We start from the raw sequence: 22810 nt of genomic DNA, 5'->3' as shown, positions 1-22810 counted from the left end.
GGTTTTCCTATGAAGCAACTGAGGCCAGGAGAGGTCAATTGATGCCCAAAGGGGCACAGGTAGTGGCCAAGGAAACTAGAGGCCAGCTCTTGTCACCTGGAATCACAAGACTATTCAAATTCTGCCTCTGCCACACTGTATGACCTCAAGCAACTTCTTAAGCTCTCTGAGATTATTTATACAGATAAGACATAATAGTAGTAACCCAGTGGGGTTTGTTTGAGTGACAAATTAGATAATGTATGTGCAAGGATTTCCTAAGAGCTCTAAAGGACTAAAAAGGTGTGAATTAACATGCCATTCCAACATTTCCATCACAACACTGAACTAGAACCACTCCTTGTGTTCCTTATCTTTTTCCTACACAAAGCAGTCCCTCTACTTTAAAAATAAAAATAAATGTTCCTCCTGACAACTCCATCTTTATGGGGTTAAGCTTTTCCCCTTAGTGCCGAAGGATACTGCATTTGGCTTAAGGTGGAAAAAAATATGCAGACTAGTAAACACAATACACAGCTTTAAGGTGCTGGGAGGCACCTAGTTAACTGGGGGGAGATGCTCTGGAGTTAGGCAGATCAGAGTTTAAATCCTCAGCCTCTTGATGGCAAAAAGACATGCAGGTTTTTCATACCTGCAAGCCAGTTTCCTCATTAAAAAAAATACTTGAGGGGCACCTGGCTAGCACAGCTGGTTAAGCATCTAACTCTTGGTTTTAGCTCCGGTCATGATCTCAGGGTCGTAAGATGGAGCCCCACGTCCGGCTCTGCACCTAGCACAGAGTCTGCTTGGGTTTCTCTCTTCCTCTCACTTTGCCCCTCCCCACCCCCATTCTCTCTCCCTCTCATATAAATAAACAAATCTTTTTAAAAAATTTGGTGAACATTCTCAGCTCACGGGGTTGTTACAAGGGCAAAATGAGATAATCCTTGTAGTGTTTAGCACAATGTATGGTACAGAGTACGTGCTCAATAACAGATAGCTACAGGCTTGATTGCAATTCAGAGCACAAAATAAAGAGAAATATGTGGTTATTATGTTCTTACGTTATTGCACACTCTTGTTAGGTAAACCCGAGTTATTACGATGAAATACAATAATCAATATTTACTTACTGCAACCAGTTTCATCAAAATGGTCACCACAATCATCAACATCATCGCATACAAGAGACTGTGAAATGCAATGTCCATTGCTACACTTAAATTCGTTTTCTGTACAAGGTCTAGAGGTTGAAGCTAAACCTGTAATTTAAGAACAGAAGTTCAAGTCAAAGTCAAAACTTTCTCTTCTGTGGAACAAGATGCTTCCCTTTGTGGCAGACAGTTACTGCTCACAGGTAAGCCTGTGCTTCCCTACATTTCCGTCTCCCTTGCAGTTGTGTCGGAACCATGTGACTAGTTCTGGCCAATGGGCTACGAGTAGGAAGTGATATGTCTCACTTCCCAACTGAAGCAATTAAAGCTTCTGTGTCTCCCGCTTTGGCAACCTTGGAAGTCATGGGTTTCAGGTGGCCCAGCTACAAGTTGGAGGGGCTGGGCAACATGCACTGGCCTTTACTTGGGTGAGAAGTGAGTCTTCATAAGGTATCACCCCTGAGAGTTGCAAATTTGTTGGGTGCAGAGGTGGCACGAGATACCCTGAATAGTAAAAATGTAAGGTACTTTCATAATAAAAAGGTAAATTATGGGATGCTGTCTTCATGGTCAGGAGGCAAGCAATGAGGAAAGAGATATTGGAGATAGGAAAGATGGAGACCCATATGATGCAAAGGCAAAGACTTTGGTGAAAGTGTCACTTTGGAAAAATTGGAAAGCAGATCACCTGCAGATCACCTGCTTGTTGAACCTGCTGATCTAGGGAAAGAGATGAGAAAACGGGATGCTAGTAGTGTGCATTGCTTGCCTTTACCTGAGTTTGGCAGGGGAGGATCAATCAGAGAAAAAGTTCAGGGAAGAGCCGGTTGATTTATAAGCAGAAAAGAAATATAAAGCCCAGCAATTTGATGTGTGGGAAAAGCTGACTCCATTTAGATCCTGAACAGTGAGATTATGAAGTTTAGAAGGCTTTGAGACACAAATAACCAGTAAAACCTCTGAGTTGGATGAAATAATGGCCCATCTATTTTTCTAGATGGGCTGAATGTAACCGATTATCAGTTGAGACAAAGGTGCGTGAGAAAAACAAAGATGTAAAGCAGATTCAAAAGCTATGTCTCAAAGGAAACAGCCGTGCCCACTGGTCCTCTGGAACTGCTAGAGGCTGGTGAATGTGATGAGTCTCTCATTCTTTCTTGCCCAATGGGATCTATTTCTATTATGCTTCCCCTGATCTACTACTATCTCTTAGGGGCAGAGTGGCATAAATAAAACTTGTTTAACTAGTTTATGTTTCTTCAAACCAAGAGGAACCTTGTCTGCAACTGACAGCAGGACTGAAGCCTATTACCCAGGACTCCTGGATTTCAGTTACTGAATGGGACTATGAGTCATGTCCCTTGGGGACAGGTTCAGGGTGTTCTATGCATAGGAAGAAAAGTATAAACGGATTCTTAGTGACACAAGGGCAAATTGTGGCAAAACCAATGGTATTCATTAAAAACCCCTGCACTTCCCTGCAGTGAGATTGGAACCTTGTGACCAGTTCCAACCAAAGGATCACAAGCACAAGCAAGATCTATCACTTCCACGCCCAGGAAAATACAAATCTGCATGCTTCCTTCATTTCTGTCTTCTCCTGCTTGGCAACCTTGAAGATTACGTGTTGCAGGTGACATACTTACAGGATGGAGAACTGCCTGACCTTCATCAAACTTTACATCAACCTCTGCTCCCAGGGCGCCTGGCTGGTGCAGATGGTTGGGCATCCAAGTCTTGGTTTCAGCTCAGGTCATGATCTCCGAGTTGTGCGATCTAGCCCTGCAGTGGGCTCTGTGCTGAGCACAGAGTCTGCTGGGGTTTCCCTGTCCCTCTGCCCCTCTCTGCCTCATGGTCTCTCTCAAATCAATCAATCTTAAGAAAAAAAATTCAACCTCTGCTACTTTAAGCCACTGAAATGTTGTGGTTTGTCTATTTTGATGGCAAGCAGTGATTCCTATTCTTTGGGAAGAGTAAGCTTACTGCCCCTTTTATCCACTCTCAAATTTGACCACATGCTCCAATTGTCTTGCTCCATTAAAGAAAAAGAAAGAAAGAAAGAAAAGGCAATAACAATAAGGGGAATGGAAACAGAATGGGAGAAGGCGAAACCTGCTCAAAATTTTTCAAATGTCCTATTTCTTGGTTTTTCTTCCTTTTGTACCAGGCCTCAAATAAACCTAGGAACGATGTTAAAACCATAGGGCCACCTCTGCCAAAAAGAACCAAAATACTGTAGGTACGTAAGTACAAGCCAGAGTGCCACCAGAGTGTCCTCGTCCTCTCTGACACAGAGCTGTCAGTGAGCATTCTAAGGCCACAGCAATACAAAGGATGGGACATAGAAAAAAATGAGTCATTTATCTAAATTTTCCCAAAGAGCATCCTTTTAGGAAGAAAAGTAATTGGAGGGCGCCTGGGTGGCTCAGTGGGTTAAGCCGCTGCCTTCGGCTCAGGTCATGATCTCAGGGTCCTGGGATCGAGTCCCGCATCGGGCTCTCTGCTCAGCAGGGAGCCTGCTTCCCTCTCTCTCTCTCTGCCTGCCTCTCCATCTACTTGTGATTTCTCTCTGTCAAATAAATGAATAAAATCTTTGAAAAAAAAAAAAAAAGAAAGAAAGAAAAGTAATTGGAGTCAGGGGAAATCATTTCTCTTACTGACTCTAGATAAATTACCCCCAAATTAATCAACTCTCCCCTTCAATGGACAGATTTTAAAACATTCTCACAAGGGGAATGCGCAGATTTTTTTCTTCCAGTATCTGTAACATTTAACACCACCGGTTTGAAACTTCTATCTTAAAATAATCCAGAATTTAACTCTTCTGGGAAATGAATTTCCACTTTAAAGATGCACATAGGACCAGCTCTGTTAACACCGGTGCTGCCTTTTTGAGCATGATCATTTCAGCTGAGCATTCAGCAGCTCACGTGCCTAGATTAACAATTAGCAACTCGAGGCTGAAGAGTGACCAAAACTCATTTTTGAAAATAAATAAACCATTAATTTGTGAAGCGTGAGTCAACTAGCATTTAGTGTTTGTTCTCAATGTCTCAAAAAAACCCTTATTGACTACGTAAATGAAGACTAAAAAATTAGACAACTTGCTCCAACGAGGCGGGAATAAGCAGGGGAGGGATGTATTTGAGTAGTGAGTGTGTTTATATGGTCTGGAAAACAATTGTCAAAGGGGATCTGCAGCCGTAGGCCCAGCTCAGCCTCTACCAAACAAACTGAAATCCCAGAGGTACATTCTGCAAACTGCAGAAGACTTGGGGCCCTTAGTTTTCCCTCGTCTTCACTTTGCTTACACTGCTCCTCTTTCTCATCGCTCCCATCTCCACAGTCATCCACATGGTTGCACAGCTCATGCTTATAAATACAGCGATTGTTGTCACATCGGAACCGGTACGGTGATTCGCAGGAAACATCCACTGGAAGGCAAAACAGACAAGCAAGTTGAGAGTAGAAGTAGTATCTAAATGCTCTTGTGCCAGCACCAGGCTCGCTCCATTCATCCATTCATCTGTTCATTCAATGAACCAATCCACAAATCCACCTTGAGGATCCAGCTCACACCATGTCACTGTGCTAGGAGCCAGAAATGATGCAGAACAAGACAGACACAGTCCTGGAACTCACAGAACTTCTCATTCTAACAGGAAAACAGACTTTGCCAATTAACCATTCAATTATAACTTTGAGAAGAGCCACAAACCAGACCTGCTATCATGGCATCTATGGTGGCAAGGGGTGGGAGTTGGGGGTAGGGTACGTGGTGCTGATATAGATCAGAAGAGGCTGGGGGAAGATTTGAAGTCAGGAAGGAGCACAGCCCATGTTTGGAGCTGAATTATAATCCCTGCAGCCAGAGCACAGAATGAGGGGGACAATGACAAGCCATGAGGCTGGAGAGGCTGGCAGGACCATACATGAACACTTATCCTAATATTAAGAAGGCTGCTGTGATCTTTCTGACTGCAGTTGTCACTGACCCTCCAGAGCATGAAATTTCACACGGTGACAGACTTTCCTTCCTGAATGTCCTTACCTCTTACATTTAAAAGTTGCTATTGCACAACTGACCTCTGACTCATCTTGTTGTCCAGAGTTAAACTTCTAGCTGATGCTTATGCACCTGTGAGGAACCCAAAGGTGGAACCCAAAGGTAGAACCCAGGTCCCTTACTTGTCCTCTGTGCAGGCCCCAGAGATTGGGTAATCTCAACATACACATGTCTTCCACATGGAAGGCTTTGGCTATCTGATTTCTCCTTCTGCCTTTGCATCACACACAGGAACAAAAGCAGAAACTCATGATAAGATCGGCTGGGGACAAAAAAGTCAGACCTAAGAGCTGATTCTTAGAAGTACTGTTAACAGAACTGTTGCAGAAATTCTTTGTTGTGAAAGATGTGCGCACATTATAAAACAGTGCTAGTCGCTTTTTAATGGGGCTGTGTCTCTGCCTCTCCACTTTTTAATGGGGCTGCAGGCACTTTATCTCATTGAGGGAGCAACTTCCTAAGTACTTAAGTACTAAGTTCCACAGGGTGAAGGTATTTTTCAAGATCCATCAAGTTAAAAGCGAAACAAAACAGGGTTAGTTCTTAACAAGAAAAGATATGGCAAGAAAATGTGGAGATGCTGCTGTGAAAATATAATGGACCCTAATTAAAGTGCTCTGAAGGGAAGGAAATACTGATGTGGCATTTTTGTCCAATCCCTGGGCTAAAAAGGATAGGGATGAATGTCTGTCTAACATTCTAACATTCCCATGTTCCAAACAACGAACTGGGAAAGAAGACCAAGTAAAATGCATCCAGTTTTCAAACATTGTCCAACTGGCCTCTGGCATCACACACCCCATGGAAAAAGCATTGAGATTTTGCCAGATGACACCACTCCCAAACCCGCCCTTCATCTCCCTCTTACGGCACAGGTGAAGTTCCTCATCAGAACCATCGCCACAGTCGTTATCGCCATCACATTTCCAAGGTGACGGGATGCACACGTGATTTTTACATTCGAACATAGTCGCTGAGCAATACGCACCATTGGGGAAGCGAGTGGCTGTTGGTAGAGAGGAGACAGATTCCAATTGTTAGAAAAAGTAACAAGTTTTGAAAAGGTAGGCTGTTATTCGTCCCGTAACTCTTTCCATGACAGCCTGTCTTCCTTATTCGAGATGGACTGTCATCTTCCACTGCCTGAAATTGTGATGGACTACCTCTTCAGGACCGTTGTCCCACCCCAGTTTTCAAAGACATGAGTCATTCTGCGGATGGCACTGGACTTCCTCTTCATAGGCAAGGGCACCTCTTCAGCTGTGTCAGCATTGGCCCTATCCATCATCCATTTATATAGTTTCTCTGAAACCAGGATTTAAGATGTAGCAACTACATCCTTAACAATACCCATCACAGATCATCAAAACCAGTCCATATTTATTCAGTGATTCATAAAGATTGTGAATGATCATACTGACCTTCATTTTTAAGCTTTTTATATGCCATCACACAATTCAGAAAGGTGTTAATGCTGTCAATTCAGTACGTTCTAATACCCCCAATCCAAGTTTTTTATACCCATCTATTTACTGCTTGAATGTTCTCGTTCACCTGAGGTGGGTTTTTTTTTTCAATCAATGAATTTGTATTGCAGGTGATAGTATTTTTGTTAGCACAGATATTTACTATATTCTCTATTTAAAATATGGTTAATTAAATGCATCTGAATGACTACTAGGACTATTTGGGTATGATGACTCAGACCCCTAAGTGAACTGGTAATTACCAATGAGCGCCAAGGAGAAAATCCCTGCATCCTAGCCATTTAAGAAGTGGTGGCTGCTAGAGAGGTGGGGTCTAAAAGGCCATCTGCTGCATTTCAGATGATCAGGGCCCTGGGGGCCCAGACACTTACGACAAGCAGCTTCATCGGAGGCATCTAGACAGTCAGCCACTCCATCACAAGTCGACTGCTCAGGCACACAGTGTCCACTCTGACACTGAAAATACCTAGGCTGGCACGTCTTCATCTCTGGAGAGAAAAGACTGTCATTCCAAAAGGTCTCGTTCTTCTCAGACAGGTCTGGGGAACAGACTAACGAACTAACGACTTCATCCCATTCCTATCCAAACCCTATGACTAGTGCACGGCAAATGCACAGCTGTGTCTAGAAAAGGAAAAAGTGCACCAAAACCACATTCAACATATGGAAATGGAAGTACCTCTCTCTCCCCTATTACATAATCTCTAGCATTTTCTCGGAAACCTGAATTCCTAGACCCAACCCTTAATGAGTCAAGAGCTATAAAAGTCACTTGGGGGTTATGATTCCTGGTCTAATGCCCCTGACCCCTACACCATGGAGCTACAGAAATATATCCCCCACAGACACTTTCAGGGAACAGTAGGAAAAATGAATGCTTTTGTTGTTGTCGTTTGTAAGAACAATGCAGATTCAAGTCTGCTCCTAGGAAATATTTAAGGTAAAATGAGATTTTCAACAATTTCTTGCCCTTTTTCGCCTATTACAAGTTAAGACTACTATAAGAATAAAGCATAGAAAATACAGAGGGGAAGGTACTGCGCTCTGGGAAGGCTTATGTATTACACAAAGTATAAAAAAATTGTTTTACTCTTAAAAAAACATACGAACTCTCACTTGAAGTCCTTTCTTCTGTTAACTATGCCGACTCTGGTACTACACCCCGTGGTAAGCCTCTGAAAGACCCGACAGTTACCACAGTCCTGCTCATCCGAGTTGTCGCCACAGTCGTTGTTATGGTCACAGACCCATCGAGAGGGAATGCAGCTGTGATCAGCACATCGAAATTCACTCTCCGAGCACTCCCGGGGGACTGCAAAGGAAAGCCACCCAGCCATCAGTGGGAACCAGGAATCATACACAGAAGACAAACTGGTGAGGGCCTGAGTATCCTCAGCATGCCGGCACGCCTGTGTCCCGAGTCCTAGCCATCTCCTTGGGCAGGCAGACTACGTGTCCTCCAAAACTAGACCTTCTACCTCAATGTTAAGAATGTGAAGAAGGGCCTTTATTAAGCGTTTTCTCCAAAGGTGATTTACTTGTAAGATAATTGTTGCTTTCATGATAGTCTAGATAACCTCCTATAGGATTAAACATTAACTTTCTCAAATTTAAAATTCCACTGGATCACACTTTTGTCTTGAGTTTTAGTCAACTGATATATTTCCTCAACTGCTTATGGAAAGTGGCAATCCTTTCTTACTTCCAAAAAGTGACTAAAGTTATCATGTATTGCATATTACAGGGCACCTAGCTGGTTCAGCTGGTAGAGAATGAGACTCTTAATCTTGGGCTTGTGAGTTCAAGCCTCACATTGGGAGCCTACTTAAAAAAAAAAAAAGAACGTATTCCATATTAATTGATCTGAAATTGACATATACATGAATCAGTGACCTATGTTTAGAGCAGGGTAATATATCCAATTACTCAGGACTATCTAGTTTGATGTGACCCAAATCTTTGGCTTCTTATCCTTGACCTCCCTGTCCAATTCCTTATAGTCAGCACCTTCAATGGGAGAAAGAAACTAAAGCCTGACCTGTCATTTAATCACTAGCCCTCCTAAAATAGTCAGACATTCTGGGGTGGGCGGAGAGGGGAGGACAATCCTAAATACAAGATCTCTTTCCTCTGCTACTAAGACCATTTTGAGGCAAGCACTTAAGAAGCAAATTCTTTGGGTTAGCACCTTTGCTTCTAGAACTTCTCTTGGTCCTTATTTTTTTGTTTCTATTCTTTATCTTACTGTAATTGTCCTGTATTACAAGTCACCTCACACTCTTTTTAGAAAAAAAGTTAGATATAAACAAACTAAACAAACAAAACATATACTTGGGTAAACACCCTTCTCCCAAAACTTCATTATAAGCATCTTAAAGGGAAATGTTTCTGTCTTTAGTCAAAGAAAAAGTGGAAATGTACTAGTCAGGAGAATGCAAGCAATTAGGTAATTGTCACCCTACCCATTTAGGATGAATGGCATAGAGAACTGAATTATGGGCGAAGAACAGAAAGCACAACTCTGGCAGCACATAAAGACAGGAGAACCATGAACACTCACCACAGTTCTCCTCATCTGAGTGATCTCCACAGTCATCGTGCCCATCACACCTCCAGCGAAGAGGGATACAGTGGTGATTATTACAGCGAAATTCCCCGGAAGGTTTGCACGTCCTCTCCTCTACAAAGCACAGTCATTGCAAAGACTTCAGAAGCTGGAGGTCAAGAAACGCCAAGGTGGCACTGGCTTTCTTGTGAGACAACTGGAGAATTATGCTCCCATATTCTCAAAGCTTCCAGAGAGAGGAATGCTAGCAGCATTCACAGTCAATATTCCTCTTTTGGCCAACCTGAACCTATCCTACTTCAACTTTAAACTGCTTTAAACTAGATTCATTCTTTTTTGGAGAAACTGCTCAAAAAATGAATTGGCATCTGGCTTCTAATTTGCAACAAAGACCTGGAGAGGAAGATTAAGTGATGCTAACAGAACATTTCCATCTCACTGCCTTCAGTTGGTTAAATTCAGTGTTATTAAATTCAGTGTTAAAATAACCCATTATCTGCCTTTCTGCCAACTAAACCCAACATGCACTCACAGACATTCAGGTTTCCAGTTGAAGTGTATGGCTAATCTTGACAGATTCTATTAATTCATTTGACCTTCTGTCCCTAAGTTCTTTCCATGTTGCCAATGTGACTTAACAGCTTTCTCGTAGAAGATACGGACAGAGAGACATTCGGAATATGAAAATCTCCAAATAAGAAATGTTCTGATTTTGAATTATTCTTTTTAGAGATAGGTATCAAATCTTTTCTCTACCCGCTTCCATCAGTTTCAATAAATCTATAAAATTAGACAATTTAAACTTGTCAAGTGCAAATAACGATTCCGCATTTAGGAGAAATTATGTAAGTTCCTAGTATCTTAATAATGTCTTCCCCAATTCCAACATTCCTGGGGATGGGATTTCATTTAAGAGGATATAAATTAAACTCCCCCAAAGTCTGCTAAATGCTTAAAAAAAAAAAAAAGTAACGTGTTACTAGAAAGATCAATAGATGATGCTTTTTCAGAGGTAATTGGAGGAGCAAGGACATGGGAAAGGCACTCTCCTCACCCAGAGCGCACCTGACACTTCCGGGCTCTTGCCCCTCCCCCACACCCCTGCAGCCCCTCCTACCACAGCCTTGCTCATCGCTGTTGTCCCTGCAATCATCGAAACCGTTACACACAGCCCACTGTGGGATGCAGCGGTAGTTCGTTCTGCAGCTGAATTCTGTATGGTTGTCACAGCGATGGCTCACTGAAAAGACAGGAAAAAGCAAAGTTGGAACTGAATGCTCAGTCCAAAAGACACCTTCGCATTGTCATATGAAGGACCTGGTGCTGAGGAGGCAATTACCGTGTTATCAACTGGATTGATTCTGGCCACGTGTGTTGTTTTAGGTGTGATCTACTTACCCAGAGCAGAAAGCATCTTAAGTTTCCTCCCTGTCAAAGTATCCTTCATTTGTGTTACAGGAATAACTACGGGGCAGGGGGATGGTGGAGGAGGGGAAGGCCTGGGCTTGAAGCAAAAAAACACCTGGGTGTCAGTTCTACCACTCAACAGAAACGTGACCAACTACTTAAGGTGAGCCTCAGTTTCCTCACCTGGAAAATGGAAATTGGTAAATGTACATTCCCTACTGGGCAGTGTTTCGCTGAGGCTCAAATGAGAAAATGCTAGACATACACAAATGGAAGTTCTTGTGATCGTATTTTGGAGAGTTAAGATATCCAGAGTACAGAGGAATGAGCCTCTTTCGGAACAAGGTCTGGTTCCACCTGCCAACCATACAGCTATACTTTCCTCAAGTGCCAGAATTAGCAGGGAGAGCCAAGACGGAGGGTGCCACGGGGCTGAAGTAGGGGCTTCCCTGTCATCTCGCAATCCACACGGGTCCTCCTGCTTTCCCATCCGTGCTCCCACATGTCCCTCCCGCAGAACTCACAGCATTCGGGCATGGGCTCATCCGAGTAGTCTCCACAGTCATTGTCCACATCACACTTCCAGTGCTGAGGGATGCAGTGATTATTAGCACACTTGAAGTAGCCCGGCTGGCAGAGCCGACTGGCACAGTTGTAGACATCTTCGTCCGAGTTATCCCCGCAGTCGTTCTCCGAGTCACACCGCCAGGCTTCGGGGATGCACCGTTTGTTGGCACACTGCCATTCGTTGGACTGGCAGTGGTGATGCTCTGCAGGGAGGGGCATTTGGTTGCGAGGTGTTATGGACAGATGCTCCTGATTTACATGGAGGGATCTTCGAGAGCTTCATCCTAACTTCTTTTTTAGAGTACTTTTGTCCTAACGCACTTATTATCAGCCAATACCACGACAACGTCAGTTATTCACTTGACTATTACTGACTCCTAAATTCTTAAATATCTTTCTCTTGCATGCAGAATTAGGGGTTAAAGATAGTGTCACTGATGACCTACTGAATTCTGATGGCCACCTCCCATCCCTATTCTCCTAACGGACAGTATTTCTCAAACTTTGTGTTTGCTGCTATTGTCAATGTGTTGTTTTCAGTTTTGGGGGTTTTCCCCCTTTGCTTTTAAAAAAATGGAAACACTAACAAATATCACATAAGCATCCTTAAAATGAGAGTAGGAAGCCCTCCTTTGGCCCCCAGTGTTCACTCTTTAGGAGGATTCCATGCACAGCACATGGCACCAAACCACCAAAGACAACACACCATCTACCTCAACACTCTGCCTTGCAGAGACCCTAGTCTATCTTAAGAACCTCATAAAAATATAGGATGGGCTCTTGACTTTTTTCCTAGGACTCTGGACTGGTCTGGGGGTTAGGACATGCAGAAAATCCCCACAGAATCAGGATTGTTCACAATCTACTACAGAAGTGGGCCAAAGACGGTAACTGAACACACCGCAGAGAATCTGGTCCTCGTCTGAGCCATCAGGGCAATCTTGGTGAGCATTGCACAGGAAATGTGAGCTGGTGCAGTTGCCGTCCTTGCACTGGAACTGTCCTAGCCGGCAGTAGCGCTGTGGGCAAAGCACCGGCTCATCAGAGCCATCTGAGCAGTCTCTCTGCCCGTCGCATTTCCACCAGATAGGAATACACCTGCACAGAGAGAACACAGTGTTTCTCTTAGCAAAGCACAGGGGGTAGAGGCTACCTGAAGAGAAGACATCAAAACTGAATTCCAGGTAATTACACGTATGAGCTCCTTTACTGTGGTGTATTTTCAGAGAAAACATTACTAGAGGAGATGGACCAGGTTTGTTAAGACCCAAATTCATGCTGAGAAAATGCTCTGACCTAATGATTACATTCCTGCCACAGAACACAGTGGACTATGTGTGTAGGGCTATGGTTCTGGTAGCAGGAAATGGTTGGGACTGTCGGCTGGGGTGACATAACAGACTGGTGGGTACTGGTTGGGAAGGCAGAAGGCATTTACATTTATTGAAAGCCTGGGTCAAGATCAATAAATGCTAGATTCTTAATCTAAGGTATTTTATTTAATCATCAAAACAATCTGCCATTGGATCTTAAATGCAATGGTTTGCGTTAATGTCTCCTCCCTCTGACTCAGTACCCCCAGTCACCAATGGATTATGGCCACTGTGGCCATGTTTTGTAACAGATACAAATAATCAAAAGTGGATGTAAATGTGTAATCCTGGGTCCTCCAGCATAATACTAAGAAGCTAGGCCAGTGTATGAGTGTGAAAGACAGAGAAACTCTACCACTTATTTTTTCCAGATTTTTATTTAAATTCTATTTAGTTAACATATAGTGTACCTGTAAGTTTCAGAAGTAGCATTTAGTGATTCATCACTTACACATAATACTCAGTGCTCAGCACAAGTGTCCTCTTAATCCCCATCATTCATTTAGCCCACCCCCAACTACCACCCCTCTAGAAACCCTCATTTTGTTCTCTACAGCTAAGTCTTTTTAAAAATACAGTTAATTAACATACAGTGTATTAGTTTCAGAGGTAGAGTTCAGTGATTCATCAGTCTTATAAAACACCCAGTGCTCATTACATCACGTGCCCTCCTTAATGTCTATCACCGAAATACCCCATCCCCTAACCCTCTCCCCTCCAGGCAACCTTCCATTTGTTTCCTATGATTAAGAGTCTCTTATGGTCTGTCTCCCTCTCTGACTTCATCTTGCTTTTGCCCTTCCTTCCTCTATGATCCTCAGTTTTGTTTCTTAAAGGCTTTGCTTCCCTTTCTTTTTTCCCCTTCCCCTAGGTTCACCTGTTTTGTTTCTTAAATTCCATATATGAGTGAGATCATATGGTATTTGTCTTGTTCTGACGAATTTATTTTGCTTAGCATAATACAGTCTAGCTCCATCCACATCACTGCAAATGACAACATTTGATTCTTTTTTGATGGCTGAGTAATACTCTCTCATATGTATACCACATCTTTCTTTATCCATTCCTCAGTCTATAATTTAGCTATTCTTGATGAGGCTGCTTTAACTTCACGGTGCATGTGTTCCTTCAAATCAGTCTTTTTTTATCTTTTTGGTAAACACCTAGCAGTGTGATCGCTGGGTCATAGGGTAGCTCTTAACTTTGTGAGGAGCCTCCATCCTGTTTTCCAGAGTGGCTGCACCAGCTCGTATTGCAACCAATGGTGTAGGAGGGCTCCCCTTCCTCCACATCCTCGTCAACACCTGTTATTTCCTGTATTGTTAATCTTAGCCATTCTGGCAGGTATGAAGTGGTATCTCATTATGTTTTGGTTTCAATTTCCCTGACGATGTGTGGTATTGGGCATCTTCTCATATGTCTACTGGCCATTTGGATGTATCCTTTGGGAAAAAAATGTTCATGTCTTCTCCCCATTGCTTAACTGGATTATTTGTTTCTTGGGTGTTGAGTTTTATAAGTTTGGATATTTTGGATACTGACCCTTTACTGGAAATTCTACCACTCTTAAGGGCCACTTTTCAGTGTACACATATACAATCTTGATCCTGACACCTAAGACAATTTATTAGAAATTAAAAAAAAAAAAAACCACGTAGTTTCTAGCTCCTTCTCTACAAAGAAATACTTGCATACATTTTGCTTAACAAACTGCTTCTATCCATGAAATAAATTATCTGAGATTGGAGACTTGAGTGTCTTGACGCATTCCAAATGAGCCACATTAACTATCCCAAATCTTAATTCATTAGGAAACTCCCATCCCCTGGACCCTCAAAGTTCTGTGTGTGTCCATCCAAGGGGATGGAGAGGCAGTGGGCAGAGGGAAGAGCAAGCCTTACTTTTCACTGTTGGCACACCGGAACTGGGTGCTGGAGCACCTGGGCACGCAGACATAGAGAGTACCCAAACGAAGGGTTTGGAAGTCATCTGGACACTCACAGGTGAATCCATTTCCTCCTGCTCTGATGAGGCAGAGATGAGAACAGCCACCATTGTTGGTACCACAGGGATTGCTCACTAGTAGAAGGAAAATATGTTAGTTCACTTAGAATATCGAACACACATGAATTGATTGCCCACCTCATTAAACTAGTCATCGCTCAGTAAGAAAAATCATACCAAAGTTTCACGCTTTTTCGCAAAATTCATAAATGGCACAGATGGCAGAAGTGTAAGCAATGCTGTGCTTTGAGAAAACGGATCTATGTGCAACCAGAAGTGAGACATACCCGCTGGTGTTCTGGGCTAGAAAAGATGTGTTTCTCAACATCTTTGGAGAGTGGATGGGAAACTTAGCTTACATTCATGTGGCTAGACCTAACAGTTTTAATTTCTAGCAGATGCTATATTCTCTCATTCTAAGAATATGGGCAACAGAAGTATGGCCAAGAATGAGATGGACAGGTAAACTGTGTGGCATCTTTACTAATTTACTGGGTCACCACTTGTAGATGGAAATTAATTTGAACTTCTTTATAGATGGATATAGATAGATACACATGTATGCGTGTATATATATTTTTTAATTAAGTAAACTCTATACCCAACGTGGGGCTCAAACTCATGACCCCAGATCAAGAATCACATGCTTTACCAACTGAACCAACCACGTGCTCCTAATTCGAATTTTCACTAAAATAATATAAAGAATATTAACTTCCGGGGTAGGGGGAGACCCTGAGTATCTTTTATTTTGCCAATTCTCATTTTTCCTTACTTTCAAGCTTACCCCATTTTAAACAAAGCACAACAAAGGAGGCCAAAAAAATCCATTCTGGAGTAAATTCTGAACTTTTGCTAGATTATCTATAAATCATGAAATGGCTTTAACTACATGATGAGGAATATAAGTTCACAAGAAAAAAAATATAATGAAACACTGTGTTGCTCTTAACATTATTACCTTCCAGATGACAAGCATATGTTTAACACACAAAATTTAATATTCAAATAGAAATTTACTAAATTGTGTTCTATAATTATTCTCTTTCTTTTAAACATTTCTTTTAAATCAATCATTTTAATGAATTAATCTGGGTATTAGGGAATGACTGTTTATCTCTTGTTATAATTTATTGTGGTTACATAGGAAATGCCCTTATTTTTCAAGGATGTTATCTTAAATATTTAGGAGTGGAATATCACGATAGTTTTTTTTTTTTTTTTTTTTTTTTTTTTTAAGATTTTATTTCAGGGCACCTGGGTGGCTCAGTTGTTAAGTGTCTGCCTTCGGCTCAGGCCATGATCCCAGGGTGCTGGGATGGAGGCCCCCATCTTGCTCCCTGCTCAACAGGGAGTGTACTTCTCCCTCTCACTCTCCCTCTGTGCACTCTCTCTCTCTCACAAATTAATCAATAAAATCTTAAAAAAGAAAGAACATAGTACAGGAGCGTCTGTTGGCCATATTTGCCACCACTTAAGAATATACACTGTGAGTGAAGTCAACTAGAAGATGGAGGAGCCAAGGGATCGATTAATGCCTAATCTAGTTATTTGAACACTGCCCAAATCAAACTATGCCCTTGACTTGCCAGTTATGAAATCCTTGTGCTTTGAGTCTATTTACAAGCAGATCTAAAACAGGCAGATCTCATTCGTAGCAATAGGCATCAGACCAGTGGTTGCCAGGAGCAGTCAGAAGTCATGGACAGGGAAGATACACAATGCAAGCTTGTCAAAAGTCACTTGACATGTATGTGTGGATCGAATTCTGGACTCTATTTTCTCCAATCTTAAGTCTATTCTTACTCCAGTACCATGCTTTGATTACCCACCCCCCCGCTTCAGCAACCCTCAGTGTGTTTCCTAGCGTTCAGCATCTCTTATGGTTTGTGTCTCTCTCTGATTTCATCTTATTTTATTTTTCTAACCCTTCCCCTTTGTTCATCTGTATCTTAAATTCCACATACGAGTGAAATCACATGATATTTGTCTCTGATTTATTTTGTTTAGCATAATACCCTGTGGTTCTATCTACATCTTTGCAAATGGCAAAGTTTCTTTCTTTTTGATGGCTGAGTAACATTCCATTGTGTATATATACATCTTTATCCATTTATCTGTCAATGAACACCTGGACTTTTTCTGTAGTTCGGCTATTGCTTCTATTAACATTGGGGTTCGGGTGCCACTTTGAATCACTGTTTGTATCCTTTGGATAAATACCTAGTAAAGCAATTTCTGGGTCATAGTTCTATTTTTAAGTTTCTGAGGAACCTCCATCCTGTTTTCAACATGGCTGTACCAGTTTGCATTCCCACCAACAGTGTAAGAGGGTTCCCCTTTCTCCACACCCTCGTCAACACTTATTGTTTCTACAGGTTTTATTTTAGCCATTCTGACTGGTTTGGCCCACTTTAAAATACTTCAGTCACTTCAGCTCAGAAAATATAGCAACACAACAACTGTTAATTCTTATCAAAAATGAAAACCCAGATTGATCTTTAAGAGTAAACCAGGTGTTAAGGGGGAAAAAAAAGTTGTAAGCAGGTTTTCCCATATGTTTCGTAATAAACATTACCACATTAACAACATTCTCTTTGTAAATCATCATGTTTACTCTTAAATAAGAACGGCATGCGGAGAAGCTAAAGCAACTGGGCCAAACTTCCACACACTCACCAATTGGCTGCCTGTATGGATGATATACGCGGATGTCAAATGGTTTGTGTGTTGTGTTCACCAGCACAACCCTATCTGATCCATCATACTTGTTTCCCTTTTCAACTGTCCTTGTATTCCAATCGGTCCAATAAATAGTATCTTCAAAAATGGTGATAGCAAAGGGGTGAGACAGCGTTCCGTCATATACCGTGTGCCGATGGCGGCCCTCCAAATCAGAGTACCTGGGGCAGAAGAAGAGTCACTCAGTCAAGCTAATCTTTCTTCCAATGACATTAAGGACAGATGCACTGACAAATCAATTAATAATATTCTACCTTCTCAGGGTACCTACAGCCCAGATCCTCCCCCAAACTCCTAGACTCTAATTAAAACAAAAGCTAAGCTTAAAACATATTTTGGACTAAACGAAACATGCAAAAATTGAAAAAGCCATGCTCAAAGAATTGTAATAGCCACAGTTGTTCAACCATCTCTTAATTCCTAACCACAGCTTCTTTGCTGGACATACAGCGGGTTCAGCTCTTAGAGGCTTATAACCTCTCCCATTAATGTTCTCCATTCAACATCCCTGGGACACCATTTTCGTTTCCTAAGTCACTGGAAGAAATTAGAGGAGGGCAATACAAAGCTGGAATTTTGCCTTTTCATGAACATTTCTGAGGAGAAGCTGTTCTTAGGAAATACCAAGATTCTTGGTGTCACATGCGAGGAATATGCCAACTCAGATAGAGTACAGGCCTGCAGGCTTCACTTTGCTTACTGTGGCAGCACATTTATTATTAATCATGCCCTAGGCTCTATTTCTGAATACTTTTCCAGACAATTAAAATTCCAGAGGAGGTTTTCTGATTTCAAGGTATCACAGAGCATCCATGGCCAGATTTCCAGTCCTTCCAATTCCAATATCTCACTCATTCTATGAGTCTATGTCAAAATACTGGTATTTTAATATTTTACAATTTTAGACTAGACCCCTAAAATCCAAAAAGGAAGTGGGGAGAGCTAGCAGCTAATAAATTTGATGCTAGCCATAAAAAATTGAAAAGGCTGTCCAAAAATGACAATTTATGTGAACTTATAGAAGCCATAGGAAAACTTCAAGACCTTCATGGCCAATGTTACAGGACAATTAGATCTCAATTTTAGAAATGAACAGTTTAAAAGGAGGACAAGGAAATTAAGATGAGTTGAGGACTAAGCTGTCTGCAATAGAGGAGAGATTACTACGTCTATTCTCTACAGGAAAATAATAAAAAAGAAGTAAAAGCACCAGGACAAAAACCTGATGGATCTGGCTTCAACGTTCATACTCTTTCTACTATACCATAACCACAGAGTTAAGTATTTCCTATAGGCAGTTTTAGTTGAAAAGGACTTCAGAGTGACTTCTAACACAGAGACCAGTTAGAATCTACATGGGAATAACACATTAGCAATAGAAGTCCTAGTATTTGGAATAAATAGTTGCTTGGTTCACTTTATCCTGTTCTATTTACGTACTCAATGTATCCCAGGTGGGCATCTGCCCAGTAGAGTAGATCATTGGTGTAATCAATGGTGATGCCATTGGGCCACTCTATCTTGGTAGAGATAATCACAGACTTATTCCTTCCATCCATGCCTACTCTCCCAATGTAGGCTCGGTCAGCCCAGTCTGCCCAGTAGACATGCCTATTGGAGGAAACACAAAAGGTCAGTCCCTGAAGTTTAAAAAGTCAGTAGCCAAAAAACATAACTCTTCTCCAATCAGAATTCTACACACTGTTTCAGAAAGGAAAAAAAAAAAAAATGACAGAAAATAATCTAAAAGGGGATGATGTATAGGAAATGCTCAAGAATGAACATAATTAACTGGACATTTCAGTGGATTTGACATGTAGAGTCCAGTAAAGGTGGGTTGTTTTTTGTTATTTTGTTTTTAACTACAATTTCTCTGCATGCAGCCAAAACAGGTAACCTGAAAAGTGAAATGGTGTGTCATGGCAAAGAAAACAGAAGAGCTGATGAATATCATTTGAGGATGCCATGCTTCTACCCATTACAACTAAACCATTTACCAGTTAGGAAGAGCAGAAGACAAATCCCAGCAAGATACTGGCCTTGAGATAACTATGTCAACAGCCTTTTTGGTGACAGAGGTAGAATATGGGCATGAGAGAAGAGCCCAGGATTACAGGGAGACAATACCCGTATCGCGGGTGAAGGACAATTCCTCTGGGATGATCAAAGCAGAAGGTATTGTTGTCATCCACACAGTGCTCAGCCAACTTGCGGCGGTATCGACCATCAAGGTCAGAGACAGAGAGGCAATTCAGGTAGGCATCCACCCAGTAGAGCTTTCTGAAATGGAAAGCCAGGAGTTATGACGACAGATGTTTTGCTTGGGAAACAGTATATAGTAGTCACTGAACTTCCTATCCAAGCTATAGTGGAATCCCAAAGCCAACTGTTAGAAGGCACTTCCCCCAAGAAAACAGTGGGGGAAACAGGAAATGGACTTCCCTGCAAAGAGGCAGAAGATTCAAGAGCGAGCTATAATTCCCACTGTCACATAGGGAATTCTGGGGCCACACCTCACACAAGGATTCTGGCTTTACTTTCTTAATGCAGCATAAGCATCCTTCCCAGGCAATGTAAGGGCTTAGAGGAGCAGGGATGTGGAAGGGAGAGGCATTAGGTGTTGTGAACCACAGTTTAAATGGTAGAGCCAAGGAAACAGACTTGTCTAAGTGAATTATTGAGACTGCATGAAGGAACTCTGAATAATGGCCACAAGCTTAGATTCAATCCTCTATTGGTTATAATATTCTTTTTAAAACCATTTCAACTTTTAAAGAGCTCCTCAGTGTTTTCTTACCTGGCCACCCAGTCTACAGCCAGACTTTCTGCAGCTGGTAGTCTGTGATTTATGATTGTCTCCCTGTTTGTCTTATTCAGAAACATTCTCTCAATGACTTTATTCTCCGTATCAATCCAATACAATCTCTTTTCTACTCGGTCAAAATCGAGGGCCACAGCATTGCCCAGTCCTTGCAAAATGAGGGAGTAAAAATGGCCATCTGTAGTGAGATTTCTCAAATAGTAACGGTTGCTAAAAATGAGATAGGGCTCGATGTTACTGTTCTGCCGGCAGCTCTTTCCGTCTGGTTCTCGGATGTAGCCTGGGGCACACTTACAGATGTAAGAGCCCATTACATTCTCACACATCTGACTACAGACAAAGGGTGTCTCCTTGCATTCATTAATGTCATTGCAACTCCGTTTGTCAGCCAGAAGCTTGTAACCAGGAAGACAAGAACAATAGAAACTGGTGAGGGTGTCCGTGCAGTTTTGGTCACAGCCACTGAGCCAAGGGTCACTGCACTCGTTAACGCCTGTAAGTAAAAGACAGGTATTAAAGATGCTAAAATGTCCACAATATACCCACCAGAGTGGTCCAAAGTCAAGCTTCCCTCTGGACAGCCAATTTATTAATGAAACATGCTAAAAGAATACAGACAATAAGGGTTTTCTAAAAGCCAGAGATACTCAAAATTCCCTATTTCTCAACTTCCTCCCCAACTTAATCCTTCACCAGTAGTTTTAACAACTAATATAATGAACAAGCTTATGTCTGCCTTCTAATCCTACAGCTGCCAATCTCCTTGTAACCAATAATTTAAAAAGTAACATGGCAGGAGAGAGAAGAAAGTAGAGCTGAAGAAAAGCGCCTGGCCAGTGGTGTGCTGGTAAAACAGATCTCGGGGGTAGGGAGATGCTGTAATTTGTTGCATCTTCCATTTTGGCCATGTGACTCTCATACCATGGCCAATTTCAGGTTACCAGAGTGACCTCACTGGACACAGAGCTGGAAGAGATGCATACATTTGGCTCCCACAAGATAGGATGAGCCACCCAGCAGTCCACTGGGTGTCCTTCTGGCTGGTCCTGTGACACATGGCCAAGCTCACCCAGAAACTATCTACATAGGGAAGAGAGTATGTTCCTAGTAATTATATTTTATAAATGCCCAACTGGTTTACCCATGAAGGTTGGAGTGAGAGGGAGTTTAAAACTCTCCCATCACCTGAAGATGAAAATGAACAGGGGAAGGAATCCTAGTAGAGGGAGAGCTCAGAGAAGTCGTTTCAAGGGTTCAAAGTGATTGTCCTGCTTAACAATGGTGTTAGCTACTAATGGTATGAATCTACTCATCTTCTATTTTCTGTAATGACTGCCTAACTGATGAGTTAGCCTAAAAATGTTTGTGTACTAACTTCATATACTAAGAAACGCTTGCCTTTTGATGAAAAGAACAAAGACAAGCAATAGTCATTTTCTGGTAACATTCTACTTAGAGGACAACTGGAAAAGTCCTGGTGAGTCATGAAGTGTTGAGAAACCACATTCAGTTCCCCGGTTTTCCTTTTCCCAAATCCTCTGTTGTACTCACCACATCCTTTCTCATCACTGTTGTCCAAACAGTCATCTAGGCGGTTGCAGATTTTCACCATATCGATGCAGTTCCCATTGTCACACTTGAACTGATGAGGGGGGCACGTGGTCTCTGGAGTGTGGCACAGGTGCTCCAGCTCGTCAGACCCATCACCACAGTCGTTCTCCCCGTCACACATATACTGCTTATAAATGCACATCCCGTTCTGACAGGTGAACTTGTTCTCGCTGCAGGTGGGGTAGGAGCAGTCCCTCTCATCGCTGTAGTCCCCACAGTCATTGCGCCAGTCACACCTGTGGGATGAGACCAGTACCACTCCTGGAGAGGCTGACAAGTCCCAACTATCACACGCTTAGGGCCTTGCTTCCTCCTCTGTCTACCTGAATGTCAGGCCGACCATTTCAGTCACAAAGTTACCCATGTCCTTAGATCCCCCTCTCCTGGAAACGCTATCTACCCCACCAATCTCCAGTTCCAGAAGAATCTAATATTTAGCATTCTATATGATCTCTCCAGGTGCTGGTGGCTACCATTAGAAATGGCAATCTAGAGATATTAAAAATAACTGCATTCATTTTTTAAGCAGTCAACAAATTAAACATAAACTCATAGTTCTGGTGTTCATCAGATCTGTTCATGAGACAATGAGATGACTTATGGGCACAGGCAAATTCCTAGGCAGCCAGATGACAGAAGTGCCCACATCCAAATGAACATGTATTATACATAGGAAGATCACTATGTGTCCTCCAAGAACATGTATGTATCTTCCGCTCGGAGTAATGTTTACATTGTCCTGTTCCTTCCACCTTTAATCGTAATACCCTGCCACCCACCATGAGCTGTGAGTAGTCATGGTGCTGGAAAGACGGAGAACCAGCAGAACAGCAAGGCTGTGGGCAAAGGAACAAGGCACTTCCTAGTCCTATTTGGGGACCTAACATTCCCAGGCATCACAAAGACAATAAGGTTCCCTGAAGTTCTGTAAGCCAGACTGCTATTTCTTTTCTACATTATTCCAAAATCCTTGGCAAGTTATGATTACTGAAGGGGTTCCTGCTGCCAGTAACAAAACATAAGCATAAAGGAA

The 22810-nt window shown here is 42.1% G+C and overlaps 1 protein-coding gene across 1 annotated transcript in view; it reads right to left on the bottom strand.

Moving 5' to 3' along the window:
* The window catches only part of LRP2 (LDL receptor related protein 2), a 197737-nt gene that overhangs the window by 25797 nt on the left and 149130 nt on the right, over positions 1-22810 (bottom strand). The window contains exons 49-63 of the mRNA XM_082689243.1: positions 21718-22013; positions 20143-20659; positions 19473-19625; positions 18786-18956; positions 17283-17506; positions 14501-14678; positions 12128-12324; positions 11184-11429; positions 10370-10492; positions 9247-9366; positions 7882-7998; positions 7058-7174; positions 6068-6205; positions 4445-4567; positions 1113-1241 (exon numbers count right to left, since the gene is read on the bottom strand). Coding sequence (XP_082545369.1) covers positions 1113-1241; positions 4445-4567; positions 6068-6205; positions 7058-7174; positions 7882-7998; positions 9247-9366; positions 10370-10492; positions 11184-11429; positions 12128-12324; positions 14501-14678; positions 17283-17506; positions 18786-18956; positions 19473-19625; positions 20143-20659; positions 21718-22013 — 2849 coding nt within the window. The remainder of the gene's footprint in view (positions 1-1112; positions 1242-4444; positions 4568-6067; positions 6206-7057; positions 7175-7881; positions 7999-9246; positions 9367-10369; positions 10493-11183; positions 11430-12127; positions 12325-14500; positions 14679-17282; positions 17507-18785; positions 18957-19472; positions 19626-20142; positions 20660-21717; positions 22014-22810) is intronic.

This window comes from Mustela nivalis (assembly GCF_964662115.1).
Source record: "Mustela nivalis genome assembly, chromosome: 11".
Classification (NCBI taxonomy): Eukaryota; Metazoa; Chordata; class Mammalia; order Carnivora; family Mustelidae; genus Mustela; species Mustela nivalis.
The sequence above is the reverse complement of the archived record's forward strand: the minus strand, read 5'-3'. Positions and strand labels throughout refer to the sequence as shown.